Source organism: Motacilla alba, chromosome 15, assembly GCF_015832195.1.
Source record: "Motacilla alba alba isolate MOTALB_02 chromosome 15, Motacilla_alba_V1.0_pri, whole genome shotgun sequence".
In the NCBI taxonomy this organism is placed as follows: Eukaryota; Metazoa; Chordata; class Aves; order Passeriformes; family Motacillidae; genus Motacilla; species Motacilla alba.
Window position 1 is genome coordinate 1,833,867 of NC_052030.1, and position 14,307 is coordinate 1,848,173.

The window sequence follows — 14,307 nt, forward strand, 5'->3', positions numbered from 1 at the left end:
TGTCCCTCCATCCCTTGTCCCCAGTCCCTCTCCAGCTCTCCTGGAGCCCCTTCAGGCCCTGCCAGGGGCTCTGAGGTGTCCCTGGAGCCTTCTCCTCTCCAGGTGAGCACCCCCAGCTCTCCCAGCCTGGCTCTGGAGCAGAGGGATGGGTGGCCTGAAGACCACAGAGATTCCCACAGGATCATCCAGTGCCACCCCCTGCCATGGCAGGGACACCTTCCCACTGTCCCAGGGCGCTCCAAGCCCTGTCCAGCCTGGCGTTGAGCACTGCCAGGGATCCAGGGGCAGCCACAGCTCCAGAGCAGAGGGGCTCCAGCCCTTGGAGCATCTCTGGTGCCTCCTCTGGGCTCTCTCCAGCAGCTCCAGGTCCCTCCTGAGCTGGCCCCAGGGCTGGATGCATTTCTCCTGGCAGTCCTGCATGCAATGATGTTCCCATGCACTTTTGCAGCCTGGCAGTGCCAGAGACCCATGGGGACACACGAGACCCTCTGAGCCGGTGCTGATGCCCACACAGGGCCCTGGGATAGCCCTGGCCACGCTGCAGGGCTGCACCCAACCTGCCTGGGATCCATTCCCACCCTCCCTCACCTCAGGGGTCCCAGCAGCACAGCCAGCCTTGGGCTGGGTGTCACCCCACGCCGGTGGCAGCTCCCCTGAGCTGCAGCAGCCACTGGGGGATGGCCCTGGGCAGCCCCACGTCCCAGCACAGGGGACCCTGAGCCCAGGGACAGGTCAGGGCTGCTCCCTTTGCCCCAGCTCTGCAGAGTCTTCCTGCCTCCTTTGCTAAGCCCCGTGCGTGTCCGTGTCTGTTACTATAAGCACTTTATAACCTTCTGTGTGCAGAGCTTAATTTCTCTCTGTGCTGGGGCTGCCAAAACCACCAGTCTTAAGCTGCTATTAAACTCTTTATTATTTTTTTTTCACTGGATGCACAGCTTTCTTTTTATCCTTCTTATCCCCGAATCCTTACGCCTGCTTTTCTGGAAGCAGTCTGGTTTTTCCCCCAGCCATTCCCCAGGGCTATGTGCAGTCAAGGCAGCTGAACTTCTTTCAAGCAGCAATAAATACTATTAACACAGGGGAAAGTCAAGCCAAGTGGGAACTTTCCTTGGTTTTTTTGGAGCAGGATTGGGTGGATTCACTTGGCCAGGTGGCAAATGCTCACTGAGGCTCGTAATAAGGTGCTGAAAGCCCCGCTGGGCATCGATCCCCATCGCTCTGCTATTTTTTACAAAACCACACTGTTTTTTTGCTGTTTTTTGCTGGTTTCCCAGCAGCCTGATCCCTCTGGCCCTAGCCCTGAGGATGCCGAGGCTGTGCCAGGTCCTGTTTCAGCCCTCAGGGACTGATTCGTGAGCAGCCTGAGGACAACCGGAGCTCTGTGCCCCGTGTGGCTCTCAGGGGAAGCCGCTCAGAGCAGCTTGTGAGGGTGACTTGCAGCTGAGCAGAGGCACAGGACACGCTCTGAGCCGAGCGGGGCTGAGGCAGTCTGGACGGAAATGTCAGCGCGGAGATAAATCCACGACCCGGCTGCTGCTGCCGCCCTGGCCCCGGTGGGACTCAGCTGAGTGCTCCCAGTGCAGGCGAGCACCTGCAGAGCCCAGGACGGGAGATGTCTGCTGCCACTGTGTCCCCAGGGAGCCCCCAGGGCCGGCTGTGCTCCTCCCGCGGGCGCAGACAGCTCCGGAGCCGCGGAGCGCCGGCACACGCCGGGTGGGAGCTGTCTGCATAACGCGTGTGCGCCCCGGCTGCCGCAGTTGTCTCTCGGCTTGTCCCTCTCCTGAGTCACCGAGATCCCAGCTGCCTCATTAAAACATGAAAGGATCGCACGCAGCCTCCCTGGCACAGCGGCAGGGAATATTTGTCTCACACACACACGTGGACTCGCACACGGCTCCTTCCCAGGCTCCCCTGGGTTCTCTCTCCCTCCACAGCTGCCCCGGGATGGGGTTGTCAGAATTGACACCTCTGCTCCAGCCTGGCTGCTGTCCCAGGATTCGGCATCCCTCTGCTCCGTGGGCCTCTCCCAGCAAGGGTTGTCAGGCAGGGATGTCTTGGTTAGAACAGACAGGTGTCTGCTGAGGAACGCAGGAGCCTCCCCTGAACTGGAAAAATGTAACCCCTCTCTGTCTGAATTGTTATAAATTTGAAATTAAGGAGCTCTCAGGCAAAGATATGGGAGCAGGAATAGCAGTTCTTTACTGGGGAAAAATAAAATTATAAAATAAACAATGCAGTAAACCAAAACAACACTGACAGAGTCAGAACACAGCCTGACACCCTGTGGGTCAGGGTGGTGGCAGCAGTCCAATTGGAAATGTGCCTGCAGTCCTCCTGGAGTGTCAGGGGTGGTTCTGCTGGAGCAGGGATCCTGTAGAAGTGTGGAGTCTTCCTCTGAAGATCCAGTGGAAGAGGCAGCTGTTCTCTGGGAAAGCCAGTGGAGAAGCTGTCTTGCCTGTCCCAGGATCTCAGATTGTATCCAGGTAGGAATGCTTGGCTCCTCCCTCTGGGCGGAGCATCTCCCATGGGATGATGGAATTTGATCAGCCATGCAGGGACACTCAGTGGCCTGTTATCAGCAGGTGTCTCCCCGAGGGAGGAGTGGCTGTGGAAGAGATAAGGAAAACTGCCCGATTAACAGAAGATAACTGCCCCACCTCTGACAGATGGCACAGAGAATACATCTTGCCTTGCAATCTGGGACACTGGAACAGATTAATGGGGTCCCGTTAATCCCTGGAAGTGTCCAAGGAATGACACTCGGTGCTGTGCCCAGCTGGCAGCTTGGTGCTCACTCAGAGGTTGGGATCAACCGCCCTGGAGACCTTTCCCAGCCTCAATGACTCTGTGATTCCAGGATTCCAGCTTGCCCAGCTCCAGCAGGGAAAAGACAAATGGGAAAGGGAGCAGCTTTGGGGGGATTTGAGGCAGAGCACTGCAGGCAGATAAGCACCAGCCCTCAGGGAAGTTCTGCCCCTTTGTCATCCTGTGGTGGCAGTGTCCCCTGCCCCCAGGAGCTGCACGGGCCTCAGGGCAGGGACTGCAGGTCTGAAGGCTCAGATTTGGCCAGATTTTTGAGTCTTGCGTCCCCTCACTTGCTCTGAGGACGGGGACATTGCTACATCTGCATTCCCAGCACGTTTCGGGGCCGTACCTGCTCCAGTATTTTAGCAGCACACCTTGTCAGGAGATCAAAACTCCCATTAAAAAGTGCTGGGTACAATCAACACTCCCTGCCTGGTGCTCCCGGTTTCTGTCTGGCAGGTGGAGCTGCAGGTGAGGATTGGTTTTGGTGGCATTTCTGAGCTGTTTTCAGCACATTTTGCCCATCTCAGGGAGCTGCTCTGAGCAATCAGGCTCAGAGGGAAGGTGGCAGATTGTCCCCTTTGGTCCTCGGGGTGGGTCAGGGAGCACAGGAAGCTGTTGGTGACTAAAGAATGATTCAATTCTCTTGGAAGAGTGAAACAAGCAGGGGGAAAAATGACCAGGATCTGCCACTGCCATGATTCAGGCTGGACTCCTCAAAATTGAAAAAAAAAAAGAGTTTAAAAATAGTGGTTTTGCAGGACTGCATCGAGGAGGTTCTTATTTACTGCTGGGCTTGAGCTCTGCATGAGGTTTTTTATTCAGTTTCCTCAGCGTGCAAAGGGGAGCCTGAGATGTGGTGTGTGGACATTTGGCTTCAAGGGGCAGACTTTGACACAGTCCTTGGGAAAATCATGGGATTTGTGACATGAGGAATGTCAGAGAGCAGCACAGCCCGAGGGGTGCAGGGAGCAGCTTTTGGAAGCTGCAAGGGCTAAAGAAGGTCCTGCTGAGGATTCAGGCTGTAAATCTCTGCCTTCCCCTCCAGCCTCTGTCCCTTGCTCCCAGAATATGTTTTCGGAGCGTGGCATTACACCATGAGCCTCAGGCTGCTTGAAATCCCTGTTTTCCAGGGGGAAAAAAGTCTGGACTTACTGTAAAAACAAGAACTGAGAAAAAATCTGGCCAGTAGTGCTAGCAATTGCAAAGGTGTCTGCTCAGCCCAGGCCTCGGCCTTGGAGCCAGCCAGGATTGATGTCTCAGAGCTTTGGAACAGCAGAGCAATCCCCCGGTGAAGTGGGAACCAGTCAAACCTGCAGCCTCAGCTGCTCTGTCCTCCCTGTGGCTCCTGCTGCCTTCCCTCCTGAGCCAGGAGCTTCTCCCACCCTGGGCTGGTTCTCTGCTTCTTTAAATTTGTGCTGCTGCTGCAGGGCTGACAGGAGCCCAGGACCCCCAGAAAGGAGGTGACACTGCTGAAGACAGGGTCAGCTTCAAGAAAACCAGATATTTCAAAAGGGACACCAGCCCCAGGATTGTTGCAGGAAGGCACAGACCCAGTCCCAGCCCAGAGCTGCTGTGCAGAGCCTTGAAGTGGTGCCTAACACGAGCAGCTTTGGCCAGGACGCTCTCAGATGTCCCCTGGAGAGCTGCAGCAGCAGCACCGTGGTTCCAGTGATGGAATTTCATCCCTGTATAAGATCTGATTCCTGGGAGGCAGAGCTCTGCTGCCCAGAGCCACTGCAGGCTCCCTTGTCCCCACTGGCAGCCACTGGTGGCTCTTGAAGCTTTAAATGCTTGGGGTGAGTAAGGGCCCCAGCAGAAAATTGTGTTTTTATCTGTGAAAACGTGCAAAAAGGAGCACCTGTAACCATTCTGCTCCTCACAAGCTCTGTGCTGGCTGAGGCTCTCCCCGTGCTGGCACAGAACTCAAGGAGAGCTGGAAGAGCCCGTGCCAAGGCAGTGTCAGGGAGCTGAGGCTGGAGCAATCCAACTACTCACGATTCAACAGCCCTCCCGCTCGGATAGTTCATCCTCATTCCTACAAGCTTTCCAGCATTGGTATCAGAGGATCTGTGCCTTTGGCTTGCTCAGATTGATGCTCAGCTTTTCCAGGCAGGGCTTGGCACCTGCAGAACCTGAGCAGGTGATGCTCCTTGGGAAGAAACACCCCACAGGTTTTGCAGGAGAGTCTTCCTCTAAGAAACTTGAACACAACATTCTCCCAGTCACTTCCATCTCTGTTTTTAACTCATTTCCCACAGGTTTGGCTGTCCCATAACCAGACACAACTTCTTAATTCCATTGCGAGTCGGCAGCTCCGTTGTAGGATCCCAAATAACGCCAAACATTGGGATAACACACCTTGCCTGGCTGTGTCACCCCTGGAATTCAAGCACAGCCATCCATCCATACACGATGCTGTGTTGTTGGGACCTTTTCCTGCATTTTGCTGATGAGTTCTGACCTCGTGCCCGATGTTCCCTCTTTTCCAGCCGCCGCCGTCCGGGCGCCAGTCCCCGCCCAAGAACGCCCCCAACGGGAGCCCTTCCAAATGCCCCCGCTTCGTGAAAATCAAGAACTGGGAGACGGGCTCCGTGCTCCACGACACCCTGCACCTCAAGACTGCCATGGTGAGTAGAGCTGGCCACAATTCCCTGAGCATCGTCGAGTGGATGGCACCATTTCCAAGGAGGATTTACCCAGGAATGCAGAAGTGGGGGAATTCATGTCTTGTCTCCATGTCTTGGTTTGAAGACAGGTGTCTTCAAGAGAGACAGGTGTCTGCTAAGGAAGGCAGGAGTCTCCCTTGAAATGGAAAATGTAAACCCCCCCTCCCTCTGAATTATTATAATTTTGAAATTAAGGGGCTCTCAGGCAAAGCTATGGGAATAGGGGTAACGGTTCTTTATGGGGGAAAAAAAATTTAAAAAAAAAATGAAGTAATACAGGACACCACTGCCAGAGTGAGAATATGCCCTGACCCCCTGTGTGTCAGGGTGGTGGCAGCAGTGCCATTCCATGGTGGCTCAGCCCTCCTGCAGGGCCAGCTGTGCTTCTGCTGGAGCAGGGATCCTGCACAAGGCTGGAGTTTTCCTCTGCAGCTCCAGGGCTGCTGGAGATGGGCCTGCTCTCCCTCTGGCAATGCAGGGCAGGAGAAAGCTGCTCCTCTGGGAATGCAGGGCAGGAGAAAGCTGCTCCTCTGGGAATGCAGGGGGCAAAGGCTGCTGTGCTCTTCCAGGCTCAGATTGGATCCAGGTAGGAATGCTTGGCTCCTGCCCTGGGCAGAGCATCTGCCATGGGATGATGGAATTTGATCAGCCATGCAGGGACACTCAGTGGCCATGGAGAGCAGAGATCTCCTGGAGGGAGGATTGGCTGTGGGAGAGAGAAAGAAAAAAACTGCCCCATGGACAGCAGAGAACTGCCCCAGCTCTGACAGATGGGGATAGAACACGCAGCCCAGCTAAATATTTCAGCCTAAGACACTCCGGTAGGGTTTGAATTTCAGATCTGGTGCAATAAGCAGAGAGAGGGAAATCCACCTGGGCTAAATAAGGAAAAGCATTTGACTTCATGCCAAGGTGGGGTGTGAACCCCATCTCTCCACTGTCTGGGACAAGTGGTGACTGCACATGGCCCGGCTGTCACCACTCAGAGTCCCCATCCAGCCGGGCATGTCCCTGTTTGTCAGACACCACCCCCTCTGTGTGGGTGATCGCTGGCTGCCCCCACCCAGCTCAGCGGTGCCGCGGTGGCTCCAGGACACTCCTGTTCCCTGCTGCCCCTCAGGCCACGGCGTGCACCGAGCAGATCTGCATGGGCTCCGTGATGACCCCCAGCCCCCACATCCGCAAGTCAGAGGACACCAGGAGCAAGGAGGAGGTGCTGCTCCTGGCCAAGGACTTCATTGACCAGTACTACTCCTCCATAAAGAGGTGAGTGCTGCCGCAGCCCGAGGCTGCTGCTGGTGCCGAGATGTCACACAGGTCATCCACAGCTGCCTCCACCCTGGGGCCCAGAACAGGAGGGACCTGGAGCTGCTGGAGCCAGTCCAGAGGAGGCACCAGGATGATCAGAGGGATGGAGCAGCTCTGCTGGGAGGAAAGGCTGAGAGAGCTGGGATTGTTCAGCCTGGAGAAGAGAAGCTTTGGGGTGACCTGGTTGTGGCCTTCCAGAGGCAAAAAGAGACATGGAGAGAGGCTTGAGCCAAGGGATGGAGGGACAGGACACAGGGAATGGCTTCCCACTGCCAGAGGACAGGGCTGGATGGGATCTTGGGGATTAGGAATTGTTCCCTGTCAGGGTGGGCAGGCCCTGGCACAGGGTGCCCAGAGCAGCTGGGGCTGCCCCTGGATCCCTGGCAGTGCCCAAGGCCAGGCTGGACGGGGCTTGGAGCAGCCTGGGGTAGTGGAAGGTGTCCCTGCCCATGGCAGGGGGTGGGAATGGGATGAGCATTAAGGTCCCTTCCAGCCCAGGCCATTCCATGATTCCATGAGCTGATCTCCCACCCGTGTAAGTCACAGCAGGGGGAGGCCCTGGTGCTCCTTCAGCAGCTGCTTCTTGGGTGGAGTTTCATTCCTGGTGTTTGTTGTGTCTCTGCACAAGGCACTGTCCTCTCCCCCTGGTCCTTGCCCCCCTGTTATCCCAAATCTGGGATAGCCATCCCCACAATCCCTGAGGGTGAGTAGGAGCAAGGCATTCCAGGTGGAGAGCAGCAGCATCCCGTGCCCTCCGCCTGACCCTCCATCTCCTCTGCTCCCAACCTTCCCAGATCCGGCTCCAAGGCCCACATGGAGAGGCTGGAGGAGGTGACCAAGGAGATTGAGGCCACTGACACCTACCAGCTGCGGGACACGGAGCTGATCTACGGGGCCAAGCACGCCTGGAGGAACGCGGCGCGCTGCGTGGGCAGGATCCAGTGGTCCAAGCTGCAGGTCAGCACCAATCCCGCCACAAACACCCAGGAGACTCCTGCTAAAGGGTGTGCTGGAGTTCTGGAGAGGCAAATCCTGCTCTCCAGCACCTGGGAAGCACAGCGCAGGTCCAGGCGCAGCTGTTCAGCACACATAGCTCCCCTCAGCAGCTGTGGGATGCTGGCAGGAGCTGGAAAAGTGTCTGTGGGATGGGAGATGAGGTGGCTGTGTCTGAAATGGAAGCTGGTGCTCCAGGGGATGTTTGCCAATATCAGATTCTGCTCCAACATCTTTCCTGCTGCTTCCAAACCTGTTGCTGTACCTGGAGAGAGGCAGCAGGACACATTTGTCCTCAGTACTGAGATACAGCAGGGGAGGATTTGGCTCAGTGCCCTTTTGGCAAGGGGAACACAGAACAGGATTGGAAATCAGTGATCCCTAGGGAACCCCTTGGTACAGAGCTGTCCTCTCCTCTCGTAACCTGGAACAAATCCAGTGCTGCTGAGCAGCTCCTGTGGCTGTTTCACACAGGGAATGGGCACAGCCACTTCTGTTGATCCCCCTTCCTGATTTCCCCGTGCTTTCCTGGATGCCCCTGGATCCCTGGCAGTGTCCAAGGCAAGGCTGGATGGGGCTTGGAGCACCCTGGGATAGTGGAAGGTGTCCTTGCCACGGGCAGGGGATGGAATGAGATGCTCTTTAAAAGTCCCAACCCAAACCATTCCATGATTCCGTGATTCCCTGTCCCTCAGCCCTGGCTGACACCTGTCCTGCTCCAGCTTTGAGTGCTGATCTGCAAGAGAAGCAGAGAGAATCCGTAATTGTTGGGGGATGAGGCAGGAACAGCAGCAGGTTGGGAGCACGGGAATGAGGAGGTTTTTGCCTGAGCAGCAGATGAGTCACCTCTCCAAAGCAAAAGGGGCAGCTGGATTAGACATCCACATGTTCCAAAGGCAGGGAACACATAATTACAGAGCTTTAGATCCCTGAGAAGCCACAGTGGTGCCTGGAGCTCTCCATGTGCTGTGTTTCCTCTGCCTGGCTCTGCCCTAGGAGCTGGAACGTCCCCACAACTGCTTCCCTGTTCCAGGTGTTCGATGCCCGGGACTGCACCACGGCCCATGGGATGTTCAATTACATCTGCAACCACATCAAGTATGCCACCAACAAGGGGAACCTCAGGTGAGCCACAAGGGAGTCACCAGGCTTTGAATCCAAGGAACTCTGGATGAGTGGAGACCCAGCTCTGGGCCCTGCTGCAGTTGGGTCTGGGCACTGCACAGCCAGCAGCAGTCCTGGGAAGGCTTAGAGGGACCTGACCTGGGGTGGAGGAGTCCTGCCGGTCCAGGTCTCTCTCTTCCTGCTGCCTGCTGGCACTCAGAGGGAAGATTTTCCCATTATTTCCCCTTTCCCATATTGTGCATCCAGCACAGAGCTCAGACTGCTCTCCAGATCTGTCTGAAACCCCCTGTGAGCAGCCAGGAGCTGGGAACACCCCAAATTCCAGAGCCGCCAGTGTAGCCCCACGTTTCTCCTCACAGAGAAAAGCAAGGCAATCTTCCCGAGAATATTTCTGAGATTCACATTCTCTGAACCTCAGAGAAAGGAAAAACAATTCTTATCATTTGCTGTGCCTGTGTGTGTGCAAAAGTAGAATGCAATATGGAGATTGTTTACCCAGAGTGATGGTGTTTTGTTTCCTTGGCCTCTGTGTGTGTGTGTGTGTCGGGACTGTCGGCTGACAGCCACGAGAGTCTGTGCTGTGGAGTGCAGTGCAGTGCTTGGCAGATTGAGTTTAGATGTAATGTAACATGGTGTAATATAATCTAGAATAAGTATAGAATAAAGTAATTAATTAGCCTCTGATAAGATGGAGTCAGATGCATCATTTCTGTCTCCCCCTCGTCGGGGATGCCTGAAAATTCGATACCGCCAGCGCACCAACTCTCAGGGACTCACTCGGGGCCCACCCAGAGGTGGTGGCTGCACTTCTTCTCCAGCATCTCACCCCTCCTGCAGCTCGTGGCGTTCACCAGCGCTGCCTTTCCCCTCCAGGTCTGCCATCACCATCTTCCCGCAGCGCACGGACAGCAAGCACGACTTCCGCATCTGGAACGCGCAGCTGATCCGCTACGCCGGCTACAAACAGCCCGACGGCTCCGTGCTGGGCGACCCCGCCAACGTGGAGCTCACCGAGGTACCGCCTGCGGCACCGCGCCCTTCCCGACCCTTCTCCACCCTTGCCATGGCCTGGGGGCTTCACCCTAAACCCTCTCCCAGGTCTTCCCTCCAGTGAAGTTGGCAGAGCTGGCAGGGAGGTTGTGTCCGTGTCTCAGGGCTTTCCCGTGTATCCAGATGGATTTTCTTGGAAAGTTTCCTTTATCTGGAAGTCTCCCAGGGCCTAGACCACTCCATAACCACCTTGTCCCCATAAGTGAGAGATGGGGCAAATGAGAGGTGTTTGAAAAGCTTTTACTCCATTTTCAGTCTCATGGGAAGGGTGAGGCAATACAGATGTTATAATCCCACCATCACAATCAGAAGCGAATTATTTTCTAATTATAATACACTGCAAGAATTTCTTGGCCTATCAGCTTTAGCCACACCACGCTGTAAATGCCTTAAAGCCAATCATCTAAAATTACCCCTCGTGGGTCCCACTACAGTGCATCTTTCACAGTTCTGTTTCTCTAAAGTATCCAGTCTCATTTGTGAGGCCATCCTGTGAAACTTGTTTCCAGCTCCGTTTCTCTCCCAACAATGTCTGTCCCATGCTGTGGCATTCCTAACTCAGCATTTCTCATCTCCAGGTTTGCACACAGATGCACTCTGCGTGGGCCTTCTGTCAGGCATTGAGAATTCTCTCCAAATCCATTTCCCACATTAAACCCGCCCTTCCCATGCCTGCTAGGAATTCTGAGCACCCCCAGAGGGAGGAGGGGCTGGCTCAAGCAGGTTGGGATTGTCCAGTGCAGCACCACCTGGGGAGGCTGGGTTTGCGTCACCCTCAGATTTTTTTCCCCAGGAGTAAAGGCTGGATTTTGTCACTTCTCTGCTTTTCTCACCTGTTTTCTCCTTCACCACTACAGGCACAAGCCATGATCCTACTGGATCGATTCCCCATGATCCTGGGATCGATTCCAGGCTCATTTGCAGCCCAAATTCCCCTGACTCGGCCATGGGGGTGCTGGGACAGGCCACTCCCCTGTTGTACCTCCCTTTGCTCAACCACAAGGACAGGAATCCTGCCAGGAGCTGTGCCCAGCACCACGGAGTTCCCTGCCCACAGTGTCTGAAGGGCGGGTGACCTGCTGGGACACCAACCCTGCCTCTGTTTTCCCTGCAGATCTGCATCCAGCAAGGCTGGAAGGCTCCGTACGGGCGCTTCGATATCCTGCCCCTGCTCCTCCAAGCCAACGGCAACGACCCTGAGCTCTTCGAAATCCCGCCGGAGCTCGTGCTGGAAGTGCCCATCCGGCACCCCAAGTGAGTCAGGAGCAGCCGCAGAACTGCTCCAGGGGATCAGCAGGGCTGAGCTCCTCTGGTTCCACCCTTGCCATGGCCTGGAGGCTTCAGCCAAGACCCTCTCCAGGTCTTCCCTCCAGTGAAGCTGGCAGAGCTGGCAGGGAGGTTGTGTCCGTGTCTCAGGGCTTTCCCTTGTATCCAGATGGATTTTCTTGGAAAGTTTCCTTTTCGTTGAAGCCTCCCTGGGCTTACACCCCTCCATAATCACCTTGTCCCCATGAACAGCCCCAGTGGGAGGTACTGATGGAAATGTTCTGCTCAAGTCCTTCACCCTGGTGGCAAAGCGACCTCCCCCATCCCCCTGCCTGCGTTGGGAAGGGAATTCCTGGCTGGTTGCCTAATCCTGACCTTTCCCCCGCAGGTTTGAGTGGTTTAAGGACCTGGGCCTGAAGTGGTACGGGCTGCCAGCCGTTTCCAACATGCTCCTGGAGATCGGGGGCTTGGAGTTCTCCGCCTGCCCCTTCAGCGGCTGGTACATGGGCACGGAGATCGGCGTCCGCGACTACTGCGACAGCTCCCGCTACAACATCCTGGAGGTAACTCCTGCTGCTCCTGGCGGCTCTGGGCTTACTGGGGAGCAGGCAGGACACTGGGAGAGCACAGGAGATCCCTTCTGGGTCCAGTTCTGGCCCCTCTGTTTGGGAAGGACGTTGAGGACCTGGAGCGTGTCCAGAGGAGGCAATGAGGCTGGAGAGGGGCTGGGAACACAAACCCTGAGAGGAACCACTGAGGGAGCTGGGGGTGCTCAGCCTGGAGAAAAGGAGACTCAGGGGTGACCTTATCACTCTCCCAGCTCCTGAAAGGTGCCTGTGCTCAGTGGGGCTGGGCTCTGTCTCCAGGCACTGACAGACCCAGAGCACACAGCCTCGAGCTGCACCAAGGGAGATACAGGCTGGATATCAGGAAAAAGTTTTTAATGGAAAGAGTGATAAAGTTCTGGCATGGCTGCCCGGGGAGGTGGTGCAGTCACCATCCCTGGGTGTGTTTAACACAGCCTGGATGTGGCACTGGGTGCCAGGGTTTAGTTGAGGTGTTGGGGCTGGGTTGGGCTGGATGATCTCGAAGGTCTCTTCCAACCTGGTCATTCTGTGAATCTGTGAATTCTCCTGGAGCCACATGGCTGGGGTTGGCAAGGTCTCTGTGTCCTGTGGGTCCAGCAGGTGTCCGACACAGCCAGTGTGATCCCTGTGGACCTTCCCAAAGAATCTTAGGGATCAGGGGGCACCTGGTCGTGTTCTCAGTTGAGGCCAAGTGCTGAAACATGAAAGGGTGCAGAGACCCTTGGTGGCTCCTCAGGGACATGTGTGCCCTTGGGGACCCTCCAGCTGGTCCCGTGGCTCAGGGACTGCCCACACTGGGAGAGACAAAGCCAAGCCCCGGGAAGGTGCCCGTGCAGGGGGTCTGGATCCATCAAAACCTCCCAGGGAATGTTGTGTTATTAGGGGGAGCTCTGTCCCTCCCCAGTCTCCCGAACACCAGAGGGGTGGGAGCAGTGTGAGTGCCCAGCTGCTCCTGGTGGCTTCCTCAGCAGAATTTGGCCCCCTGCCTCTGCTCAGGGAGGAGGAGAGGCCGTGCTCCTGTCATGGACAGGAAAAGGCAGGATTTCTTCCCAGAGGAAAGCACAACATCGGCCCTTCCCTGCCCCGTGGGTGCCTTGTTCCAGCCTGGGCCTCTCCTCTGGGTTCCTCTCCCCAAGCAGAGCTCTCCAATCCTTGTTCTTAGCCATTAAATCCTTCCCCTCCTGCCACGTGTTGTTACAGCAAGTGGCCAAGAAAATGAACCTGGACATGAGGAAAACGTCCTCGCTGTGGAAGGACCAGGCCCTGGTGGAGATCAACATCGCTGTGCTCTACAGCTTCCAGGTACCTCACACCCTGCTCTGCCTGGAGGGACACAGGGACTGGGTGGGACAAGTGTGGAGACATCCACCCAAGGACAACGTCTGAATCTGGGCTGTGCCTCCCGAATTTGGGCTGCTGCAGTGAGATTTAATAATCTCCACACTCTGGATGTTGTAAAACACCACCATCAGCACCTGAGTCCTGCTGGTCCAGAAGGAATATCCCAACAGGGGAAAATCCAGCCCTTCTGACCTATCCATGAGCAGGAACTGGCTTTCCCCAAGCCTGCACCTGAAGGTTGAGTAACAAAACCAGCCCTTGGTGAGCCACCTTCAAAGGGGGAGAGTCTTTCCCAGAGCTGGGTCAGAGCTGCCCTCTGGAAGAGCTTCCCAAGGGTGTGAGCAGAGGATGCTCCATCCCATCCATCCCACCTTTGCTTGGCCAGGACAGGGGGAACAGGGCTCCCTTAGCACATCTATTCTCAAATCACTTTAGAGCCTCCTTGGGCAGACCAAGGTCAGCCGCCACCTTGGATCATCCCCAAAGACCATGGGAGTAAGGAATATTTGGGACAAACAGCTCCAAATGTAAAATTTTGGCTTTTTCCCTCTGGGATGTGTTGACAAGTGCTGGCTCTGCTCTCTTGTCCCCCGGCAGAGTGACAAGGTGACCATCGTGGATCACCACTCGGCCACAGAGTCCTTCATCAAGCACATGGAGAACGAGTACCGGTGCCGGGGGGGCTGTCCCGCCGACTGGGTGTGGATTGTCCCGCCCATGTCGGGCAGCATCACCCCCGTCTTCCACCAGGAGATGCTCAACTACCGCCTGACGCCCTCCTTTGAGTACCAGGTGCTGTCCCCACCTCTGCCCTCCGCCGGTGCCTGTGGCCAAGGGCGGGGTGGGAATGGGAGCTCAGGAGGTGCAGGAAGGAGAGCGACACCTCCCGATTCCTTCACAGTGGATATTTCACCCTAACGTAGTGTAATCATGGGGTTTTGCCCCTCCGTGGGAATGTGGGACACCCGAGCTCCCAGTTTTTAATCACACTTTGGAAGTGCCTAATGGGTGGGTGAGGAAATGGCCTGGAAGGCTCCTGTATCCCATCCCAGCCTGCAGGTTTGAGACAATGGCTCCTGCATCCCAAATCCCATCTCCTATACCCCATTCCAGTCTGCAGGTCTGAGAGGATGGCTCCTCTATCCCATATCCCATATCCCATA

The 14,307-nt window shown here is 56.0% G+C and overlaps 1 protein-coding gene across 9 annotated transcripts in view; it reads left to right on the top strand.

The window, feature by feature from the left end:
- NOS1 (nitric oxide synthase 1) overlaps positions 1-14,307 on the top strand; it is an 84,653-nt gene that overhangs the window by 46,392 nt on the left and 23,954 nt on the right. For all 9 annotated transcript variants that reach the window (XM_038152575.1, XM_038152577.1, XM_038152580.1 and 6 more), the window contains 9 exons: positions 5,298-5,435; positions 6,595-6,740; positions 7,577-7,739; positions 8,809-8,900; positions 9,774-9,915; positions 11,065-11,204; positions 11,605-11,779; positions 13,004-13,105; positions 13,742-13,936. In XM_038152575.1, the coding sequence (XP_038008503.1) occupies positions 5,298-5,435; positions 6,595-6,740; positions 7,577-7,739; positions 8,809-8,900; positions 9,774-9,915; positions 11,065-11,204; positions 11,605-11,779; positions 13,004-13,105; positions 13,742-13,936 (1,293 nt within the window). The remainder of the gene's footprint in view (positions 1-5,297; positions 5,436-6,594; positions 6,741-7,576; positions 7,740-8,808; positions 8,901-9,773; positions 9,916-11,064; positions 11,205-11,604; positions 11,780-13,003; positions 13,106-13,741; positions 13,937-14,307) is intronic.